The sequence below is a fragment of the Chinchilla lanigera genome, unplaced genomic scaffold (assembly GCF_000276665.1).
Source record: "Chinchilla lanigera isolate Chin_1 unplaced genomic scaffold, ChiLan1.0 scaffold00078, whole genome shotgun sequence".
Classification (NCBI taxonomy): domain Eukaryota; kingdom Metazoa; phylum Chordata; class Mammalia; order Rodentia; family Chinchillidae; genus Chinchilla; species Chinchilla lanigera.
The window spans coordinates 3,676,448-3,699,562 of record NW_004955479.1 but is presented as its reverse complement, the minus strand read 5'-3'; the positions used below and the strand labels follow the sequence as shown (position 1 = coordinate 3,699,562).

General features: G+C 36.2%; 1 protein-coding gene across 1 annotated transcript in view; it reads right to left on the bottom strand.

Annotated features, from left to right (window-relative positions):
* Positions 1-23,115, bottom strand: part of Ptprz1 (protein tyrosine phosphatase, receptor-type, Z polypeptide 1) — a 122,568-nt gene that overhangs the window by 34,663 nt on the left and 64,790 nt on the right. The window contains exons 9-13 of the mRNA XM_013503257.1: positions 21,196-21,380; positions 19,759-19,885; positions 13,293-13,339; positions 5,132-8,693; positions 210-354 (exon numbers count right to left, since the gene is read on the bottom strand). Of these exons, the coding sequence (XP_013358711.1) occupies positions 210-354; positions 5,132-8,693; positions 13,293-13,339; positions 19,759-19,885; positions 21,196-21,380 (4,066 nt within the window). The remainder of the gene's footprint in view (positions 1-209; positions 355-5,131; positions 8,694-13,292; positions 13,340-19,758; positions 19,886-21,195; positions 21,381-23,115) is intronic.

Sequence of the window (23,115 nt, the reverse complement as noted above, 5' to 3'; positions counted from 1 at the left end):
AACTTTAATTGTTTAAGAGGAAGAACAATCCACCTTTTGACTACTATGTCTTTCGACTCACAATTTCACCTTGCTCATGGTTACTTGAATAAGTTAATGGCAACTCTCAAGTAAAAAAATTTCAAATATGCTTTTAAGACCTTTCAGATGAAATACAGGCAAAATCTCAGCTTTATGCATTAAATTTTCTATAGGAACACTCAACTTACCTCCAGTAGATGAGAATACCCACAAGAACCACTAGACAGATAAAAGTCAGGGCTGACACGATCACGAGAGGTATAACAGCCTTCTTCTCAGATTCCAACCCCTCAGCTAGACCAATACGTGATTCATGGCTACTATTACTGGCTTCTGTAGTCAGAGAAAATTGAGAGAGTTGATATTAAAGATGAAGGAAAAACACAACATTTTTCAACTGATTAACTGCAACCTTTACTGCTGTTACTTACCTTTAAGATTTTTTACTATATGATGCAAAGTCTACAATTAAGGTAACTGAAGTAAAGTTTAGAAAGTACGGAAAACAATTAGAGCTGAAAAACTGTAATCACACAAGTCAGAGATGCCTTGGCGAGACAGGAGCATAATACTGTCAGGACAAACTTGCTAAAGGAAAACAGAATTTTTTCTAATATTAAAATTAGAAAACAATCTAATTTCTAAAATTGATCAGAAAAACAATGCTACTTAGTATATAAGCATATATAATCTCAATTTGTAAAATTAATTTTAATTTTACCCCTGAAATTCAATAAATGATTAGCAGCAATTGATAATTTTTCATAAAGAAAAGAATTAGAGGTACCTTTTATACATTAAAGTATTTGTTCAATCCAGTAAACTATTTTAATCCTAAATAAAGGTTGGTTTTAAGTGATATTGAATATGTTTTTTATCTTTTTCTATAAAAAATAAGAATACTACTTACTCCATCTGAATTGAAAAAAACATGTATTTAAGAAATGCTTCTCAAATATGCAAGTGGAAATAATGAAAAAAATCTGATTATGTTCCTTTTAAAAGATGGAAAATAACTAATTTTGTGACTAGTCAGGTACATTACTGTACATCACTCTGAAAATCTCTACAACTGAGAAAAGTTGTTGAAAAGGGTTCCAGAGTCATGTTAGTGGCTGGACATAATCCTTCCTCTGTTTTAAGGTGTGTTTGGTAGGAAGCCAAGATAATCGTGCAGGACAGCTGTTTTCATGAGCATGTACTGACATTGCTACAAAGTAAGAGCCCCTACTTGTCTACCTGTAGAGGTACTAAGATAACTAAATTTAAGTTTTCCATCAAAGTTTATATGCTTCCTATCCCCTTGGAGCATGTGATGTGCTGTACCAAGTGTACGATTATTAGTGGCATGATGTAGAAGGAATCAATTTAATTTCAGATGCTTAAGACATTTGAGACTCATACACATTCGTATACATGGCATTAAATACATGTAATTCCAGAGAGCTCGAGATTCACTGTGGCAGTTGCTTTGTGTAATTAGGTGTGATGGCAAAAAGCCATAAAGATGATCCACTTATACAGGAAATGTATCAGAGGAATGAAAATGACCTCTGTATTTCCCAGGATGTTTGTTCTTATAGCTGCATCTGCTAGAGAAAAAGAGGAATTCAACAATATAATCCATGATAAAACCATACAACCATAAAACCTTACAAAACGTGAAAATCTTAGAAATCAAGTGAATCCTGTGCTGTAGTTAACATTCTTGTGATAAAAGTCAAAGCTTCAACTTTTTTTAGGTCAACAATATGCTTTTGCAACTAAGCAATGTGCAGAGTCATTTAGGTACCTAGTAATCTGATAGTGACTGCCTTGAACATTTCCCTGCAAAACTGAAAAAGGCATCTTAGTCAATTAGGATTGTCTTTATATTTTTCCTATTCTAACTATTGTTACCTAAATGGAAAGAAAGTTTGAGAGTAGTAAAGGAAATAACCCACTTAGCAAAATCCTTACCTAATAATTATAATGGTGGTTAATGTTACTATCTACATCAGTCATTCTTTGTTTTTTGTTGTTGTTATTTGTTATTTGTTTTTTGTTTTTTGTTTTTTTTTTTTCCCCCGGTACCAGGGATCAAACTCAGGACCTTGCGCTTGCCGGGCAGGCGCTGTGCCGCTGAGCTAAACCCCCAGCCCCGTCAGTCATTCTTAAACTGTGATCCCCAGAGCAGTGGTATTGGCATCATCTGTAACTAGTTAGAAATACAAATTTGGGGCCTTATCCAAGCCACACCAAATTTTCTGAATGAGAAACTCTAGGGCAAGGCTAAACAAACTGTTCTGACAAGTTTTACAGGTTATGTTAATCCATGCTGTTTGAGAATCGAAGATAGAGATTAAGATGCACATGAAGTAAGCTTACATAAATTATAGAGATTAAAATATGTATAAAGTAAGCTTATATAAATATTTAATGATCACAAATATCTATAACAATATATATGGATGTATATATAGGAAAATACATCTCATTTATGAGATATGTTTGAGCATATATGTGATATGTATGAAAGACATATACCACATAAGGAAAAATATGCACCAAATACATATCATGTATATATGCATGCACTATATACACACATGCGCATACATATATCTTGCACACAGACATATTCTAAGTTCTCTAGGAGATCAGCTTTTATGCATTTTGAGGAATGAGATTGATAATTCTATGGTAATTATACATATGGGTGCTGGGATTTTATTTTTTTTTATTTTTAAAATTTTTTTTTTGGTTTTTCTCTGGTACCGGGAACCAAACTCATGACCTTGCGCTTGCCAGGCAGGCACTTTTGCCGCTGAACTAAATCCCCAGCCCCAGGTGCTGGGATTTTATACAAGATGGCATACCATGTGAAAGTACAGGTAATCAGCTGGTCACCTTGTATACTGTAATGAGAAACAGCTAGTTGTATTGGTTTTATTTTCATTTAAGTGAGACTAAAATAAGTACCCTGATATGGTTCAGTACTGTATAGGGGCTATTATGAAATAAAGGACTAAAGTTAATATTGTAAAATGTTTCTGAGAATAAAATATAATTTTGGTGTTTTTCAATGACTTAGTAGATGGTATGAGCTACCTAAATGATAACATAAGAACCTACTAGTAGTCTATTAGGAAATAAAAATCTAAGATTAATATTTTATAATATGTTTTGAGACTAAAGCACTGTAATTTTGGTATTAAAACTTGAGCATTACACACATTTTACTGTCCTTAGTCTTAGAATATACTTCCTAAGAAACAGATGTTAATAATACATATTTCTATGCTTAGTTTTGTGCTTATTTTTTATGTGACCTGCTTTAAAAAACTTAGTATCCCTAGGTTTCTGTTTACTCCTTTATAAATTGCATATGCTAATATCTGCCTTATTTATATTATTTTGAGGCATATATCTTATTAAATTGTTTTATATTTTAGAAATATGCCATAATTATGTTTTAGACTAAGGAGTACATTCAGTAGTTAGCAAGGTATACTACATGTGATTTTTACAGATATAGTTTTAAAAACAGGCAAGAATTTTTCCCTAATCTTGCTTAAGCCTATATTTCATTAATTATATCACTTGATGATGCTAGATGTTATATTCATATTACTGTATTTTTCTTCATTAGTGGTAGAACATACTCTTAACAATTCATAAATCTAGTGCACCAAAGAAAAACTTGTTCTAGTACATTTGGTACTTGTACTAAGTACAATATAGCAAGAAAACATAGATGTCACTACCTATTAAGCAAAGGGATGAATTACTGATATTTTCCTGTAATATAAATCTAATAAAAACTCAAAAGCCAAGTAGCATTATTAAGGACAGATAACAATTCATATGCATAACAATACTAATGACTATTGTGACCTAGGAGCTCATTATTCCTTCTCACATACGAGTCTAACAGTTTAAATTGAAATGCAGTGTTAGAAAGGTATGAAATCAGAATACAGAATAAAAATTTCCCTATCAAAACGTATGAACTTTTAATTGTTCCTTCAGTAAGAAAAAAATGTACAACTAATTCAACTGATGAAAATAACAAACAAGAAAATATCTTAATGAGAGTGGTCTGCACTCTATATTATATTCACTTTTTTGAAATAAGAGAGCAAGATTATATTTGTCTCCCTTTCACTTGTTAAGATTGAATGTTTTTGTTGTTAATTTAAAAACTTTATCATTTAATAAAAGCAACTTACAAAATGCTCACCACCAACTGAATGAAATTATCCCATGTCCCATATGCTTAATGCAAGAGCACTCTTCTTCCCCCCCTTAGCATATAAAGCAGACATCTGTAGTATGTATGCTGCAAGTAATCTACTCTAGGAAACATCTGGCCCATAAACCAATGTGCATAAAATACATTAACAAATGAAATGCACCTCTACAGAAAATCTACTGTTCTACATCTTGTCGTCCAATACCTATGCGTACTGTGCATATTAATGCCTGTTATTTAACTTAGAAAAGTATATAACAGCAAGCACAAAACTGTATTTGTTGGTTCACACTGCCCTCTTTAGGCAACAGTGTAAGTACTAAAACAAAGACAATTTTTAAATATTAAAACTTCTTAAAGTTCACCGTTAGCTCTCCAAATTTATCAATAAAACTCATTTTAAAGCTCTTCATGTGATGTGTGTGTACAAATTGTTTAAGTTCTTTCCATAGGCACGTCAGAGAGAAGTGCTTGTGTCATATTACTGTTAGCTTTAGTGCACAGTTCATTGTAGGACACAAATGTGAAAATAAAAATCACCTTAAAGTGGCACACTTATTTTAAAAGTGGTATACTAACAATGTATTATTCAATGATTGCTCCCATACATAACAGGCCTCCTTTAGAATAACATAAATTAACAATATATAGAAATACTTTATACATTTGGACAGCAATTAAGGATCATATGCTGGATATTCATTTGAAATAATGAAATTATACTTCAAAAGCTATAAATTGATTTGTTGAGTATTTTGATTTTGAAAAAAGGTGACCTGCTGTTTTAGCAAATACTTCTATGTGTCCATGTTTCTGTCTTACTTTTGGACCAAGAACATCACGATACCTTATCCTGTTCTTCTGATCACAACTAACCTGCCTCTGAACTGTCGAACACTTCTGAGTGCCCGCTGGCAACAGACGGTGCTGAGGACTGTGAGGACCCAGGAGTTCGCTTCGAGTCCCCTGCCTCCAGGACCCCGTCAGTATCTCTTTCATTAACATCTGGAAAACTGAAATCTGTGGAAGTCTCATTATCATTGAGGCTATCTGAGGTACCCTGCCCTGATCCACTTTCTTCATCACTTGTAAGAATTGCCCATGCCTTAGATTCTGGGGTGAGAGGAAGCACAGCACTACTAATCTGAATGTCAGTGTCTTCTTTTCCATCATTGTGCTTCTGGGTTAGCACAGTTTTTGGCCCTGACTTATCAAGATTTCTGTCCATGCCAATTTGACTGTCTGAGGTGACACCTGGGACTTTATTTTCTTCTTCAGAATTCTCAGAGAATGAATTCAACACTGGATTATTGTGATCCACAAGATTATTTTCCTGGGTGTCTGAGTCATTTGTTACCTTTTCCTGTGGTTCTCTATAGGATAAGCATGACATACACTTATTCATGTATAGACCTTCACCATCATCATCATCATCATAATCATCAATAGCACCATCTTCACCACCACCTACTAAGTCAGCATCAGACCTGGCACTATAAGTCAGTTTAGAAGTAGCTTTAGAAGGAAGCAACAACTTGGCTGTGGTCACAGAACCATCTCTTTCAGGGGAAACAGGTATAGTGGAAATGTACCCATATTCTAAGGAGACAGAATGATCAGTAGATGCAAGAGTGTCAGGAACAACTGCTGGAATCCCAGCAAGTGCCTCATCAGTATTAGAACTTTCGGTGGAGGTGAAAGCTTCATCGGAATATGTAGGCTTATTTGTAAATGTATTTGGTGGCTCATCAACTGATAAAATAGGGGTAGCAAATACATGACTTCTTTTTTCGGGGAAGACCTGATTAATCTCCAAATTGGCAGTTTGGAATAACTCATCATTACTGTACAAAGATGGCACAACTTGCTGGGAACTTTTGCTTGTAAGCAAAACTGATTCAAAATCTTTCTCACTTGTGTAAGAAACTGTTACACCTTGCAGTGCAGGAGAGTGAATATTAGAAGCCAGTATTTCAAAGCCTGGTACAGACGTAGAGTGCAGCCTGTTTTCACTTGCAGCAGAATTTGATGCCATGAGATGCAATACTGTCGAGCTAATTTTATCAACCTTGGGGCTTTCAACCAATATCGGCTCACTGGGCACAGCTGGAAGAGCAGTTCTAAGCAAGGTGGCAACATCAGAAGGCTGAAAGGAAGGCTGCAGCAGGACTTCAGTATTTAAAGGAGATGAGGCCTCCTGGAGGAGGAGCTGAGTTGGAGATAACATTTCACTAGAAGTAGGGTCAGAAGATGCTGGCTCTGAGCTTGCTCTAGACACAGATTTAAGCGAAGGGTCACCAAATGCTGCAGATATAGTATGTGTAGGTTGAACTGGAAAGTTATTTTCTGGAACTTGACTAATCTCATGATCAAAAACCTTTGTGGCAGTGTAAGCAAGAGACCCTGGATGCATGCCCTCCGTGCTAGAAATGAAAGCAGAGGTCTCTTGTAAAGACCTATTGAACTTATTTACATGATCATACATGTTGGGCATGACTGTGCTTTCAGAGTGGTAGGCAATCTCACTGAGAGAAGAAATTTTTAGTTCAGTCTCATTTCCATATATTATTTCACTTTTAGAAAGCGGCTTATCATCATCACCAAACACAGATATTGTATATGTAAATTCAGCTAGAGAAACAGGTGAAGAAATGTTAAGGGCTATCAGCCCATCTGTGTCAGGCAAAACAAATTCACTGTCGGAGGAGGCTCCAGACCACTCCCCATCACCAGAGAGGGAATGAGCAGGCTGCAGGAATGACGCAGTCGGGATTATTAACGAAGACTTAGGCACTGATATTTGGCTAGGGCTGCTAAATATGGAACCCTGATAAGATACAGCAACAGAATCATGCACAGGTATTGCAGAACTGTAAGGAACAGCGAAGGTGCGTTGAGAGCCCTCATCATGAGGTAAGGCATAAGAAGGTTCAGGCCCTGAAGAATGTGCATGCATCATAGCATCACTGCTAGATGGCTCAGCTTGAGGAAACATACGTGTTTTATAGAGGACACCAGACTCACTACCAAATTCCAATGTCTCTGAAGCAGCATGAGCACTGGTCTGATGTGACCCGACATCAGAATACTGAGCGAGGCTGGGCTCTAATAACACATCAGCCCCAGCCGCAGGCAGGGAAGCATGCAAGGATACCTGATCACTCTCAGTAGCTGCAGGAACTTGTGGAAGAATTTGAGAGACCGTATGCAGATGGCGAAACAATTCACTACTGAAGGAAGCAGAGGAAAATGGAAGCAAGGGTGCACCATCATAGGAAGACAGGGTGGATTCAAATGACACATCGACACTGGGAAATATAGGCGTAGCATGCAAGGTCGAATCACTACTTGAAGCAGCAGGGGCAGTGCTGAGGATCTGATTGTCAAGCAACAAAGGGGTGGCTAGTGGGAACACTTCACTACTGTAGGAGGGCTGAAGAGGTGTCTCACCATTGTACACTGGCTGAGTTGTCTGCGCCTGTACCACTCGGATGGTGGGGGCTGAACCGTGCCCGGAGGATGAAGTGAAAGCAGACAGTGTTACCTCGGTTGGGAAGTAGGCAAATGTAGAATAATGTGGCATCTCCATATCTGTGCCTGAGGGGCCCTGTGACACGAGGGGGCCTGGAGGGATGGACTCCGTTTCCTTCTCAGAATCATCTGTGAGGAGCTGAGTGTCGTTAGTCTGGAGAAAGGTCTCTTTACCCGATCCAGTGTCAGGCTGGGTTGTTCCATCTGTGGAGCCAGGAAGCCACACACCCCTGTCAATGGAAGGGTCTCTGAGTGATTCCTCTGAACCTGACGAAGCTGGATCTTCTGAAGCATTTCTTGTAGATTCTGGTTTAAGCACAGTATATGTGATGGTCTCTGGGTTTTCTGAAGAAAATATATATCCATTTGATATGTTTTCAAGGATGAATGGCACAGAAGAAGTTGCAGGACTAGAGCCTGAAGAATCATCAGCTCCGCTACCAGGTTTAAAATCAGTTAGTAAATTGTCTTCCTCACTGATGTCTGTAGACACCTCTGGATACTCAGTTATAGAAACCGTGTTTAAAGATTCTACAGTTCCAGACAGGTTCATTTGTGGAAATCTGAGAACAGTTTCAGAGCCATCATCTAAAGAGGATGAAGTACCTTCCACAGTATGTGGCAGCAGTTCAGTCTGAGAAAACAGAAACAATTCCTTTGCCGTTGCCAATTCAGGGCCTGGTCGGGGAGTAGAATTTAAAGGTGTGTTGGGGAGAGCAGCCTTTCCAGAGAAGCCGCCTCCTCTCGCTGGAGATCGGTTGGTCTTGCCCTCGTTGTACCTGGTCCCTATGCGGTTGTAGTGTGTCGTGGTGGACACCGGGGGTTCCTTCTTCCGGATTTGGTTTGTGGCACGGTCTCTACCAGGATTCACAGCAGAGTCTTCCTCAATGTCTTTTTCCTTTTCTTCCTTTAAAAAGGAAACAAGACTTAATGGGACACAAAGGACTGAGAAAAAAATCAACTGTTAATAACATCTTATACCTCGAATCTGCATATTTAAGAATCTTGGGAACTTTTTACCCTTAGAAAATACCTGTTTTATTCTATTCTATCCTACTTACTCACTATGTCTCTATCCTATGTAACCTTTCTTATCACTTAGAGCAAGTAATTAAGCTTAATTAAAATATATTATTTATAGCTGCCTTTATTTTAATGTTATAGAATGAGACAAGTAAATAGATTCCACTGCTTTAAAAGTTTATGTATATATGGAGTGTAATTTAATATGGTATTTATTTTCTTATTCTTATGTTTCTTTATTCATTTCCCCAGGCAAAAAAACTAAATAGCAATTAGCTTTCTTATAATATGAAATGGTAGCAAAACTATTTATTTCAAAGACAAAATGAGTTGGACACCAAAACATATAATTATATACAACTTTTAAGTCATCATAAGGAGAAAATTTAAGATTTAAAAAGGCGTTTGGTTTTATTTTCCTTTCATTTTTAATCCTTTTAAATTTCAAGCAACTTGGTATTTTATTTTTTTATTTATTTAATTTCTAATAATAAAAAGATACCCCAGGCAAATTTTAATAAAAACAAAGCTGCTCTAGCACTGTTAATATAAGACAAATTATGATTTAAGGTGCAACTTGGTATTTTAAAGGCAATTTGTCAAAATATGACTCTAAAGTAAGTGATTTGATTTGCTGCTTCCCTTAGCATCACTGTTCAGAAGGCCAAAGCTTTCATGCAAACTTAGGACAACTGCCATGGAGTGTTCGGCCTAGAGGTTTACCATGAACTAACTAACTAACTAACTAACTAACTAACTAACTAACTCTCTCTTTCTCTCTCATAAAATTGGGAGTATTAAGCTTGTCCAATCATAGTTCTTGTAAACTGAATTGCCGAAGGTCAAAAGATAGTATTTTTTAGCCCATGTGGGAGTTGTTTTTGTCAGCATCTTGGTACTCAACAATTTCTTAAAATGGTCATCACGGAGATCTTCTGTTAGGTCTTTTAAGATCATACCTAGTAAAAGAAAAAGAAAAGTGCTCCTATACAAATTAGTCAATAGGAAGAATACAAATCTCAAACCACAGGAGCTTAAGGGAATGTGTCATACAACCGGAAACCCGCACTGCATGAATCAGAAGCTTCCGATACCTGTAGGTTACTTCAAGCTTCTTTTTTTAATGGTTGTAGGGTATTTTCTAAAGTACATGTGCTAATTCTTAAGGAGTGAATCAGCTTTATTTGAATTGGAATGAACTTTTAAAATGATGACCTTAATTTTTCTAAACAAAGTTCCTCATGAATTGTCAATACTATATTTCGCCATGGAATTTTGCATTCTGTCTGATACCTTGGTTCACAAGGGTAACCTGTGAGATTTCACCAAATACTTTGGTGAATGAGAGTCCTTTCATTTGAAAAACTAAAATATTCATACAAAAGGAAATAAAAATAATTTGCTTTGACCTGCTGTTGGTGAAAATCTGTTGATGCCAGATATTTCTTCTTTTCACAAAAGTTCTCACAAACATTTCTCTTACAATCTTATCCACATGTTTGCTGAGGATCAATGTTAAGCTAGCAGTATGGACTTTGTAAACATTTTCTCATTATTGTAATTGTATTTGCCTAGTTCTCTAATGTCATTCCACACTCCTACCCTCTACTAAAACTCTATTCAAACCCCTCTTTTTCTCCTGCTTTCCCTTACTCTCAGCAGATGGACTTCCTGTTTAGTCTCCAGGGAAAATGGAAGCCAACAAACAATATTACATCTCTTCCAAACATTAAAAACATCCATATTCAAGGCTTAAAAACCATAATGGGGCCAGACTTGGTGGCACCATCTATAATCCCAGCATTCTGGGAGGCTGAGGCAGGAGGATTACAAACTCAAGCCCAGCCTGGGCAATGTAGTGAGCTCATGAGAACCTGTCGCAACATAAAAACAAAAAAATTAAAAAGGACCAGGGATCTGGCTAAGTATGAGGGCCCTGGGTTCAATTTCCAGGAACACATACACACAAGAAAGCATAATGGACACATTCCCCATTTTTATGAGTCTCTATCATGCATGCGTGTGCACGCCATTGAAATGAATAGTAATAGATTAAGCCATGTTTTCATCCTATTGTGGACTTATGCTTCCAGAAAACAACTATGATATGAATCTGTCCTCATTTAATTCTTTATTACTGTAGTTAAGTTCAATAGCATCAAATATATGGATTTCCCCAGTCAACTGTACTAACTACTGCTCCTGTACCTATGATTTTCAAGGCCTCATGTGTGGCGGGAGCTGACTTCCTCTCCCTCGGCAGTGCCAGGGTATTTTGCTTGGTCTTTCAGTGAATGTGAGCTGTGCCTTCGCTGGGCATCACCACCATGCTTGCAGCTTCATGATAACACAGCTGGCATAAATGACTTTTGCTTCTCTCTTAGGTCCCAGTCTTCCTCTGCCCGAAACCACAATGGCACTAGATGCTCCTCTGCCCTCTTGCTGCCTCCTCAGTGTGCTTCTATTCTCGCTTTGCCCTCCCAGATTCTTTCTCCCAAGGTCTCCCTTCTGCCTGTGGGAAGCTAGGTGGCAGGAGAGTGAAGTTACTCCCAGAGGTCACCACAGATGTCTCTGTCCCACCACAAAGGTCCCAGCATTTGCTGTGTTACTCTAGCTAAATTCTCTTTTCACCTTCCAGGCCTCGGTGTAGTGACCAGGCCCTGATACCCCTGAAGGGAACAAAGCTGTCCCTCGCTCACTCCCTTGGACCCTTCCACACATCTGTGAACAGCCCATTCATTAACTCAGGGAGGCCATGTGAGTGTGGCATCCGGTGCTTGCTGAGGCCTGGGCTGGTGGGTTATTTTGTTTCCTCCTCTTCAGAAGCCTTTCTTTAGGCAGCCTGTAGAGACACACAGTACCCAGTGTCTCCATTTTCTTCTCTAGCGGGAAGATGTGCTTGCGCTTGTGCCGTCTATAACAGGGGGGACCGGGGCAACCTGACGTCCATGCTCTTGGATGTCTTGGATGGGAGCGTTAAGACCAAAACAAAGGTGTTCCAAGCTCATTTACAGCCTGTTCCCACAGATCAATCTTACACTAAATACAACATTCCAATTTCATGTAGAAATTTCCTAGCAACTTACATTAGAAATTTTAAATAACTTTTAAGTATATGTTGACAGCTGCTTTATGTCATGTCCATGTTCATTAACAAGAAAAATAAACGCACAGCCATGGTAATGGGCGTTACAATGAAGAGTAATTGACCACTCCTTGATCCTTTTTAAAAAGTCCATGACGTATATTGCATTTCACATGTAACTCAGAGTGTGGCTCACTAAATGGAATCAAGTACTGAAATGATTTTTACTCAGACCAATAACCTGAACTGATAAAACAGCATAAAAGTAGATTTTTCCTTCTTTTCACTTGCTTCTGTTGGTCACTGTAGGAGTATGTACATATCCACATGCATGTTCACAAGCACATGCCACACACAAAGATATCCTTAGCTGAATTTTGTGAGCTCTTGTTGACAGGAAGACCAGTCATTTCACTAAAATAATCTCTTGTGAGACAGCAGTCACTCTGTATATTACTGAAATAATTCTACTGTGAAAACACAACCTAACTGCAATGTATCGCCAGGTAATAGCATTAGTTATCACATTTCATCAACTTCAGCACAATACTCAACAATAGCATTTGAATTTAACAATCTCAGTTATGATGCATGGCACATTTGGGCCAAAAATAAAATATAAAATTCAGTCAGTAATCATTTTCTCTCCTTTTAAAAATTATGAAAATGTTAAAATTTGTAGATATTCTCAGATACCCATTTACTTGGAGGACATGGTGCTACCATCAGACACATATGAACAGTCCAAATACCAACCATAAAATGAAAAGGGTGAAATATTTATATAATTTATATTTTATTTCTTATTTATTATGATTCTATCAATCATCAGGTTATAAATAACTGTAGTGATATTAAGAAGTAGCAAAATATTATTTTACTCCTTTAGAAAAACTTAAACACTAAAAATATTATAATTTATAGCTACAGCCCAGAGCTGTAATTATTTTTTAAATTCATTCGTTTCTCATAACCACCATATTTTTTGCCTTAGATTGAACCTAGGGCCTTTTTACTGAGCTACTTTTTAGTCCATTTCAAAAATTTTTATTTTGAGACAGGGACTAGCTAAATTGCCTAGGCTGACTCAATCTTCTGCTCCTCCTGCTCAGCCTCCGTGAGTGCAGGGATTACAGGCATGTATCACCAGGTCTGGCTCAAAAACTTTTATGTTTTTGTTGGTTTGTTCTTCTTATATTAGACTTCTCAAAGCATTTTTCAATTTCATCAAAAAGGAATCATACGTAGCAATTATGTGACTATAAAACTTAGCAACTAACCCAACAGTGAATATTTCAACACTAACATTTTAATGCAACAATATCTAAAATCTAAACAATAATTTCAAATAGTCTTAAATTTTAAGTGTATAAAATCCATATAAAATAGATGTGATACCTTGATTATCTCTTCAGCTCCAATTAATTCAGGAAAAAAGTCAAGTTCTATAAAATTAAAAGCAAAATTATTAAAATTTTTACTGAGTTGTTTCAGCCTTGCAAGTTTACCTTTGAATGAAAGAAAGTACAAATATATTAGCTTTGAAAAATATAACCTCTCAAATTAAAAATTTCAGGTTATAGTTTTCAATGCTCCTGAATACTTACAGCACTATGCAAACTTCTATGTAGGCACATTCAGAACTTTGGTATCTATAGTGATACCACTCCAGTTCCTTTCCCCAACTCTACCCCACATCTTATTGAAGCTAAGAAGGTCAAGGACAGTGAGAATGATATGGCTGAATGAAATGAATTAAAATGATTTTTTTCATCAGAGCAGTTACATTCATCATCAGTAGGACTCATAACAGCAAAGTGGGGAAAGCGCCAGGAATTTTTCTGGAAAGTTGGCAGGATTTCTTTTCTGTGTTTTCTTTTTTTTCCTATTTGGATACTACTTTCTCAAGTTCTTCTGACTGAGCGTCAAGTACTTCACTTTTTATGCTTCAGATCTGTGCTCATTCTTGTTTGCACACAGAAGAATGTTGCCCAGCCTGGGACGACAGCAGGGAAGACCGAAGAGATTGATTCCTGGCATTCTCCCCAGGGAAACAGCCAAGGCTGTCTACGCAAAGAGCTCAGCAATCAGCTTCATTAAAGCCTGTTTTGCTCAACCAACCAGAATCAATGTATTTCTGATACTGGATATTTCAATGCTGAAAAAACACTTGTCAGCAAATGTCAGGAAAGACTAGAGCATGTTCTCTACGGTAAGGAATCCAGCCACAATGCCAAGTTAATGGAGGCTTTTTTTCCTTTTTGTGCAGCACTGGGAATTAAACTCAGGGCCTTTGCACTGAGCTGTACTCCTGGCCCTCTTAAAAAAAATATTTTTAAAGACTGGATCATACTAAGTTTCTAAATCACTCAAGGTGAGCTCCAACTTGTGATTCTACTGCCTCAGCCTCCCAGAGTTCTGGGGATATAGATTTGCACCACCACATCTGGCTCAGACAATATTTCCTAGTCTTCATGGGAGCTTCTTGGGTCACTGGGAACATAGCAGAGCAAGCTTCACCATTATCACAATGATGTCCTCTTTATACAGACTCTCTTATAAACCTCACTCCATCTCTGAAGTTGCTCTGCACTACCTTAATGCTGATTATGTTCTGTTAGGTCTTTATCTGTCCCCAAGCAAATGCTCATTCAATAGAGATTTCAGCTCAAACCTGAACTAACACTAAATGCATCATCATACCAAGGCTTGTTTTCCAGTACAGACTTCCTTTTTATCAGAAAGGTTCTAGATATTAACACATCTAAAAACAAAATATAGTTCTATGCTTGAATTCTATTTAGAAGAGAAATCAAGTAAAATCTAGAATCCAGTTCTCAAGATTTAGGTAAAGTTCATTTAACTCTTTAAATGATTATTTAAAGTAACACTGATTATTTCAGTATTACTTACCCTGAATAACATTCTGTGCTATAAAAATGAAAATACCTCACTAGAAACAACAGTCTTAAAATATAATTATCTTTTTTCTTGTCAGCTGATCATGAATTCAAAAGCTGTTATTTGAGTGGTGTTTTCCCTGTTCCACTTTTGTCCTACACGGCTCCTGTCCACTCTCTGCTTTTTACACTCTCTACTCCTAGTATGTCCGAATGAAAGTGATCGCAATGGACTCAAACATCAGAATTTTTGAAACCTTCATGAAAAGAAACAAATGTTGATTTAACAGTGAGATGCAACTAAAATGTGCTGTAAATAACCTTCAACATGATTTTCTAAAAGCTATAACAAGAGAAGTTCATTCACGCAAAAATCTTCCAATTCAACACAAAACAGCTAAGTGGATCTGTCTCTTTTCTGCCTCTTTACAGTACTGTAACATTAATAAAAGCAAGTAATCATTAGATACTTGTTAGTGATATATACATTACACCATAGATTTTTCTCTAAGAATCTACAAAGAAATCTCAACAATTTTCCACTCTTAGTATGCCTAAGAAAATGTTTTAAAAATTTTAAAGCATGATCTAACTTCACCTGACTATATGTTTTCAATTAGCAAGGTAATTTTCATGTTTCATTGGAAGGGTCAGGTGAGGTACATTTAATTATCATATTCAGGATTGATTTTTTCAGTACTTTCCATGAGTATTTGAATTATTTTTACCCCTTTACTACAGCACAAATTAAATGGATTATGGTTCCTATAAGAGAAAAGCCAATATTTTAGTCCAATCACAATCCCCAAAGAGTATCGGTGGCTTCTATGACAACCGAGTTCGCTGTTCACTGCAGAAAGAAGGAAGACATTTTCTGTGGGTGTCCTTAGGCTCTGGGACTGAACCTGTGGGCTCGCGTAGCACTCTGAGACCCTTCTGACCCATGGCGCTATATTATTATAATAATAAATAAATATTATAATAATAATAAATAAATATTATTATAATAATAAATAAAAACTAGTCTAACATCAGGTGCCTTTTCAGTGGTGTGTATAAATTCACTTTAAAGGATCTTCATTCTGTTCTCCAGCTTAACTCAGATCATCCTGATGGGCTGAAATTGGGGCATTTCCCCGGAACACCTCCACTCTCCAGAATCCAGAAGTTTTTGTTGAACTTCATCAAAACAAAGTTGAAATAAAATAACTTTGGAAGGCATAATTCTGGGTCTGCGAGTTCAGAACTGTAGCATGTGGTTGACTGGCACCAGGTCACCAGTTGGTTGAGGTTTCTTACAGAACTGATATTTCCCTGACTGACACATATTAGTATATTAGAGTTTAAAAATGATGCTGGTTTACTGCATATTCTGAACAAAGTAACTCCATGAGGCTAGGAAAAAGTGAATACGATTATCATTATTTTTAGTGAAAACTTAAAATTCACGTTTGTGTCATGACTGAACAAAGTTACTGACCTATTTAGAGTTTGTTTTGGGGCATGTGTAATGTTAGACTGATTTAAGAAATACTGTATTAGTAAAAACATTTGTGTTCAATAACACAAAAAAGGACACTGCTGGGCGTTGACAAGCAAAGCTTATTTAATCATTTGACAGTAATCAAGTTCACACTGTAAAAATTAAAAGCAATATTGACAGCAGTTGCTTCAAACTCTGATTTTAAATGTCGTTATACAGTTCAGTAACACTAACAGCACTGGACGGTACAGGCGGAATAAAGACAGATGAACAGTAACTTGACAAGACAACCACGTACAACTGAACAGCACACAGACTTAGGAAGAGTGTGTTCATTTAATTTATTATTCATTTAAATTTAGCATATGGTTCTCAAGGCCCTGCTTAAAAGATGTCCTCTCCTTGTGCATAATGTGAATTACAGGAGAGAAATGACCACAGTTACCTCAGTTACCATGAAATATAGTCGTGCAATAAATATTTCCAGGGCTTCCTCAGGGATAGCTATAATTTTCTAAAATGTCTTTGAAAAGTATATATATATATATATATATACCTTCTTTATGTTAAAAAAGCTTACTTGAAACAGTTACTTAGTATGAATTTATTTTAAAATAGTAATTTGAAATAATAGTAAATGGACAGTAATTTGTGGTAATAATGTTGTACACAGTAACAAGTACAACTAAAATGCACAGAAAATAAGTTAACCAAATTATCAATTTAAGTGTACAGTTTAATCAAATTAGCAAGTTAAACGCACTGAGTTTTCCCTTCACAGATATTGATTAGAGTATTTGATATCTATGCAAATATTAGGGCAATTAAAATTGCTTTCTTTATTACTTTTAACAAAACAATAAACAGCGCAATATTTATAAAATAGGTTATCATAAATAACAGAAAAATTCAATGGGATGTCATATAGCGTTACTAATGTAATCAACAACATAATCAACAGGATGAAATGGTGTAACAAAAATTACAAAATAAGCAGCACTCACAAGTTTCTATATTAGTCACACAAATAATAAAATTCACTAACTTTTTTAGGCACTAAATCTAGTTGTTTTACCAAATCTCAAGATAGTTTTGCTGTCCAGGCTTTTACTGTGATATACATACCTTAGAAACAATGTGTACAATAATGTAATTTGCGTACTAAGTTGTACATATATAAATTGAAATGCAGCCTTCAAAATGAGAAAGTATAAATTCTAAGGGAACCAATATTGCCTTTAGGAGGAATAAGAAAATCTAAAACTTTTGATGAGTGAGTTTTTCATAGGAATAGTTAAGGAATATTCCACCTAAGTTTGTGAGGCTGGGCTTTAAAGAGGTTTGTTGTGTCAAAACATCAAATCAAACACCATCTCCTACACATCGGTACTGTGCACAGTGCCTTAAGGGACTAAGACATCCATGGAGATTAAGTGACGTGTCCAAACTAGCATCTCATTATAACAGTGGTCAACGGGGTCCTGATCCTTTGAAAAAATAGAAAGGAAGTTATAAATTTATCATTTTGTTGAAATGGGAAAATATTAGAAATGATTCAAGAATGTTATCTTTTTTTGCCCAAATAGACACAGTTTTAAAGAATCACTCAGGAATTACTTTGGTAGAAATCTGACATTTGATCTGCTTTTTCATATGCAATAAGCTTTCTCAAAAAATAAAAAAAAATTCAGAGAGTTGCAAATTCTGGCACAATGGCTAGAAAGAGTAAGTATAAATAGTTTAATGCAATTATTTTTATAAACTGGAAAACTTTTATGTACAGAAAATATGTGTTAATTTTTATGAATATGTATTTTTGAAATGTATTAACTGTGGGGTGCTGGTACATAAACATCGGCATCTTGGTCTTTTTACTTTTTTTTCCCTTCCTCTCCCTCCCATCTTCCCTCCTCCCCAGATCTTCTTTCTCTCTCCCTGCTTCCCATAACCTTTCTTTTATTTTGCTTTTTAAATTTGGGTTTCTTCTATAAGACAAGCCATGCAGTATTTAACTTTCTGTGTCTGATGTATTTCACTTAGCATTATGGACTCATGGTGCATCCGTAATTACAGCAACATAGTTTAACAAAGATAGCAAAATTAAGTGAATACATTCAACATAATTTGAATGAAAACACTAGGGTAGAGAAAATTTTTTATATGCCACACGTTAATCTATTCGCTTATGGTATTGGCTAAGATGGTCAACGCTGTACTAGTAGCAATGTCATTTTCCAAATGGATCAGTTTGGGAGTGTTGTCATTCAGTGGAATGGTGAGATATGGCACAGTTAAAAGCATGGCCACTGGCTTTGATACCCACCTTTCTATAAAATTTAGAGCTTGCTGAAAGCAAGAGGAAAGATGTATTCTGTACTTTGGAAAGATGTGTATTATAACATTCAGTGCCTTCCATACAGTTCTTATCATAAAAGTTCAACTAGTTTAAGCAACTCTGCAATGATAATCAATGAACATGTACTTTATTATGGTTCCTGTAGGATTAAAGTACGTGCTACAGCATTTAGACAATAAAAGCGAACTGCTGCATGGCAGTTTTTTTTTCTGTACATAAACTAACATGTAATAAATATGATTTGTAACTAGTCATTTATATTAAAATGTGTAAAAGTTTTAATGAGTATATTCACGATAAGAATGACCAAAGAATATTTTCATTGAACATATGCATATATATGAATATATATGATATATGTGTGTATACACATAAATATACATATACATTCTTTGATAAATATGTAAATACACATTTCCATTCTATTAGTTGAAATCTACTTATACTAGCAAAAGGAAAACCCATTATGTAAACTTGCAAACGGTCAAATTTTAATGGTCAGCTCTTTATTCAGTTATTGCATATGCTTGAGATCAAAAGATTTTCCTGTAATACTTACAAAAGATGCATGCTAATGAAACATAATTAGAAATAACTTTTGTTTTTGGGGAAAAGTATTGGCAAATCCACAAACAGAAAAGCACCCCTGACAAACTTATAAAATGAAGATAGAAAAGGTAGGATGGACTATTGAGAGGCTTTGCACAGAATTTCAAAGTACCTCACATGATCTCGGGATCATGTACATACTTACTACAATGTGGTTTGGGGGCTGAAAGAGGAAGTAAACACAATGAAACCAATTCTTAACTGTCCAGAATAACAGCTTCAATATTTACATAAGATGCCACATTTGATAACCACTACAAACATGAACAGGTTTCCTTATTACTTTACAAATGAAAACGTAAGTATAATAATAAATTTATTCAGTGTCTTGCATTAGATTACCTGACTCAGAAAGAGATCCCATGTTTCAAAAAGTTACCTGGCAAGCCAGACTTAAGGAAAAATGTTTTCGCCATTTGCTAAACCAATATAAAGTCAGGAGAAAGCACCAGGGCATTCAGTAATCAAAGCAGCCTCATTTTGGAAAACATAGCAGTGTATCAAGGAGGTACTTACCAGCACCATCGGCAGGCATGTCTACTATAAGCTGGTCACTGTATTTTCCATATAAGCCATTAGTGCATATGGCTACTATTTGAAGAACATAACTCATGTTAGGTAGTAAATTATTGAGAATAGCACCCTAAAAAAAAGATATGAGTAACTGTACAATGTGCTATCCTCAGAAGAGTACTAACACATTAGACAGCTGTCCTACGTAACTGTTCCTCATTTGCAATGGGACACATTTACATTTTATCAAGGTGAGAAAAACCTTATACACTGCTGTTAAATATAAACTTGTCATGTTTGTGAATTATGAAGATACTAAGAAACAAGGTAGTTCTCCGCTTTTTTGCAGTTTAGTTTTAGAAAGTTTTATCTTAAAAAGAAGTCTCCAGATTTATAAATGAGTAACACAAAACTAAAATTAACATTTTTTAAACCAACAATGTAAAGCAATTGCAAATAAGGATAAAAATATGAAAAACTAATTTATTTCTTCACCTGAAACATATATATCCAAAGCAATAATAAAATTCTCTTTTGTGCACAATCATAAAATGAAACAAAGTTACACAAATTCTACAGTTTTCTCATACTACAAAATCTCTGTATTCTGTGCAACTGAATTAAAAGTTATAATTCTATGTGTTTTGTTCATATGCTATTAAATATAATAATGATGTCAGTTTTATTTAAACAAAAGTTCCTGGGACTCGCAGGACTACAGCTGCCTAGATACACACTCCAGTGTCATTTCGCCTGCGGTGGTGCCTTCCCGGAGCTACATCCAGGCAAGGTTTTCTTGACTTAAATCACATTACAACCAACACTTTCCTACCAAAACAGGGTATAACACTAGGTGTTTAGGCCACAGAAGGAAATTGTACTTTATTTTCATTAATTTGTATGCATGGGTGGAAGGGGAGGGGTGGACCAATTGGTAAGAATAACCTGTCTTTTTACATCCCCAAAGTTCTGACCTAGTCATCACTTACATCTTTTACTGAGAAATCTGATACAAAGCAGAGGACTTTTGGGTCTGCTACTCTATTTTTTCTGTGCTGGTATGGCCTCGTAGAAGAAGCAATACACAACACATCAGGACTGAGAGTCTAAGCTCAATTCTCCCCATAACTGTGAGATCCTAATTAGAGTATTTAACAATCCTCTAAGTCCCTTTATTTGTCAAAAGAAGGCACACTATATGATTTCCAGTTCATAAGTTTTTCCATATGTAACTGCTCTTATAAGGTTGCAAGGTCATGATTTTTGCGCAATTTACTTTTAGCTTTTGACGTAATTTTTTAAGTTTGTGCTCCTTATCAGGGACTTTCATACAAAGTCTAAAGTAACCAAAGAAAACAACATACAGTCATTTGTAAGCCCTTACTTTTGACATTTAAACTATAAAGTTATCATGCATAAAACAATTGGTCTTATAGTTACCAAGTCTTGATAGCCATCTGTCAAAAATTCATGCTTGATTTGGTCATCTCCCTCCAATTGCTGGTACACAACCGCAAATTTCTCAATCATGGTATCATAAACCACTCGAGGTCTTTCCCATGTAACAAGAAGGCTAGTATAATTTTCTGGGTCTGCCTGCACATTTTCTGGTTCTGAACTACAAACTTTAGAGAAAAAATGAAAGAATCATTAACACAATCATTGCACTCTGGGGCTTTCCTAAGTAAAACACACTGTGAAATTTTTTTCTTTGGTTTTATTTCAATGTCAGGTAAAAAGTTATACAAGTTATACTTCTGCATTATAGAGGTTTTGTCCATGTTATTTTTTGTATATAAAATGGTAGCAGTCATCTTTTGACTATGACAACAAAAAATTGTGCCAGGCGATTTTATGAAGAATAGCAGGTCTGGGGCTGAGATTTAGCTCAGCAGCACAGCACCTGCCTGGCAAGCACAAGGTTGTGAGTTCGATTCCCAGTACCGGAAAAAAAAAAAAAAAAAAAAAAAAAAAAAAAGAATAGCAGGTTTATTTGGCTTCTCATTCTGATGGCTGGAAGCCCAACGTCATAGTGCTGGCTTTGCTGAGGAGCCGACTGGTTACAGTGTATCCAGGATGGAGTAGATGTCTGTCTGTGTCTGTATGAACTTCCTCTCCATCCATCTAAAGCCACCAGGCCACCCGGACTTAGTTGTGGGAGCTGCATGACCTAATCTAATTATATCCCAAAAGGCATCACCTCTAAACATCACAGTCAGATTGTCTCCACCCTCTTAATATCATCAGTATAAGACTTTGAGGCTTAAATATCTGCATCAGGTTAGGAGGGTTCCTCATAGCAAAATACTCTCCCTGTTTTTCTTTCTGTCCAAACCCTACCTTTCCACTTAGAAAAAGTCTTAGTCAAATGCTACCCTGTCTATGATGATGCTCTCATCTCTGCTGAAGCGATCTGGTTATTTTCATGAGTGTTTCCCAGTATTACTGCATTACTTTCACATGCTCATACTACTTTCTCCTGAACATCTTGCTCCTCTAGGAGATCACAAACCCAACAGCCATAGCACCCTGTTTCTAGACTGCCTAGAACACCATCATGAACATAACTGGCCCACAAGTTAACTTCTAAAAACAAATAGGCAAAGGGCATCTTCGTGCTCACTGTGTCTTTGTCTTTTCAGGGCCTAACAAATTTAGCTTAGGACTGGGCTAAGATGATTTGTTTCTGGGCATTTTGTTACTAGGGATTTTTGAAATAATTACTGATTCCCAACCTGAGACAGCTACAGAACAACTAAACCTATCATTTTAATATTTTTTCATAACTGCTGACAAAAAAAACCTTCCCTTTGGCATAAATTGGAAAGTTTGCCTCATCTGACCAAAAGTGTGAAAAGCTGTCCGGAGAATTCTTAAAACGAATTGAAATTCACACTGGGAATCATGCCAAAAATTTAGTCCCATCAGAAAGAGTGCTTTGTTACCTCCTAACGGATATTTATAGGCTGGGTTGATAGCTCAGGGGCCTGCCTGGCAAATGTGAGGTCCTGAGTTCAACTCCTAGTACCAAAAAAAAAGTATTCATAATGCAATTGTTTAAATCAATATTGAGGACAAAACTTATGTGATTTTTTCCATATTGTTAATGAAGCAAAGTGATAAATGTAATCTCTTCACAGGCCAGACAGATTTACAAAGCAGAAGAAAAGATCTCGCAGGACAAAGTTTAATTAATAAGTTCACAGTGTGCAGGTTTTATTTTCAGGTGACACCTGGAGTTACAAAGCCAAAATATGGGAGTGTGCAGCTGACTTAGTTCAACCAGCTACCATGGATACCAAACCCATAAGGACCTGAGGACGGTATGCCAGCAACTGCATTATAGGGTGACCAGATGTC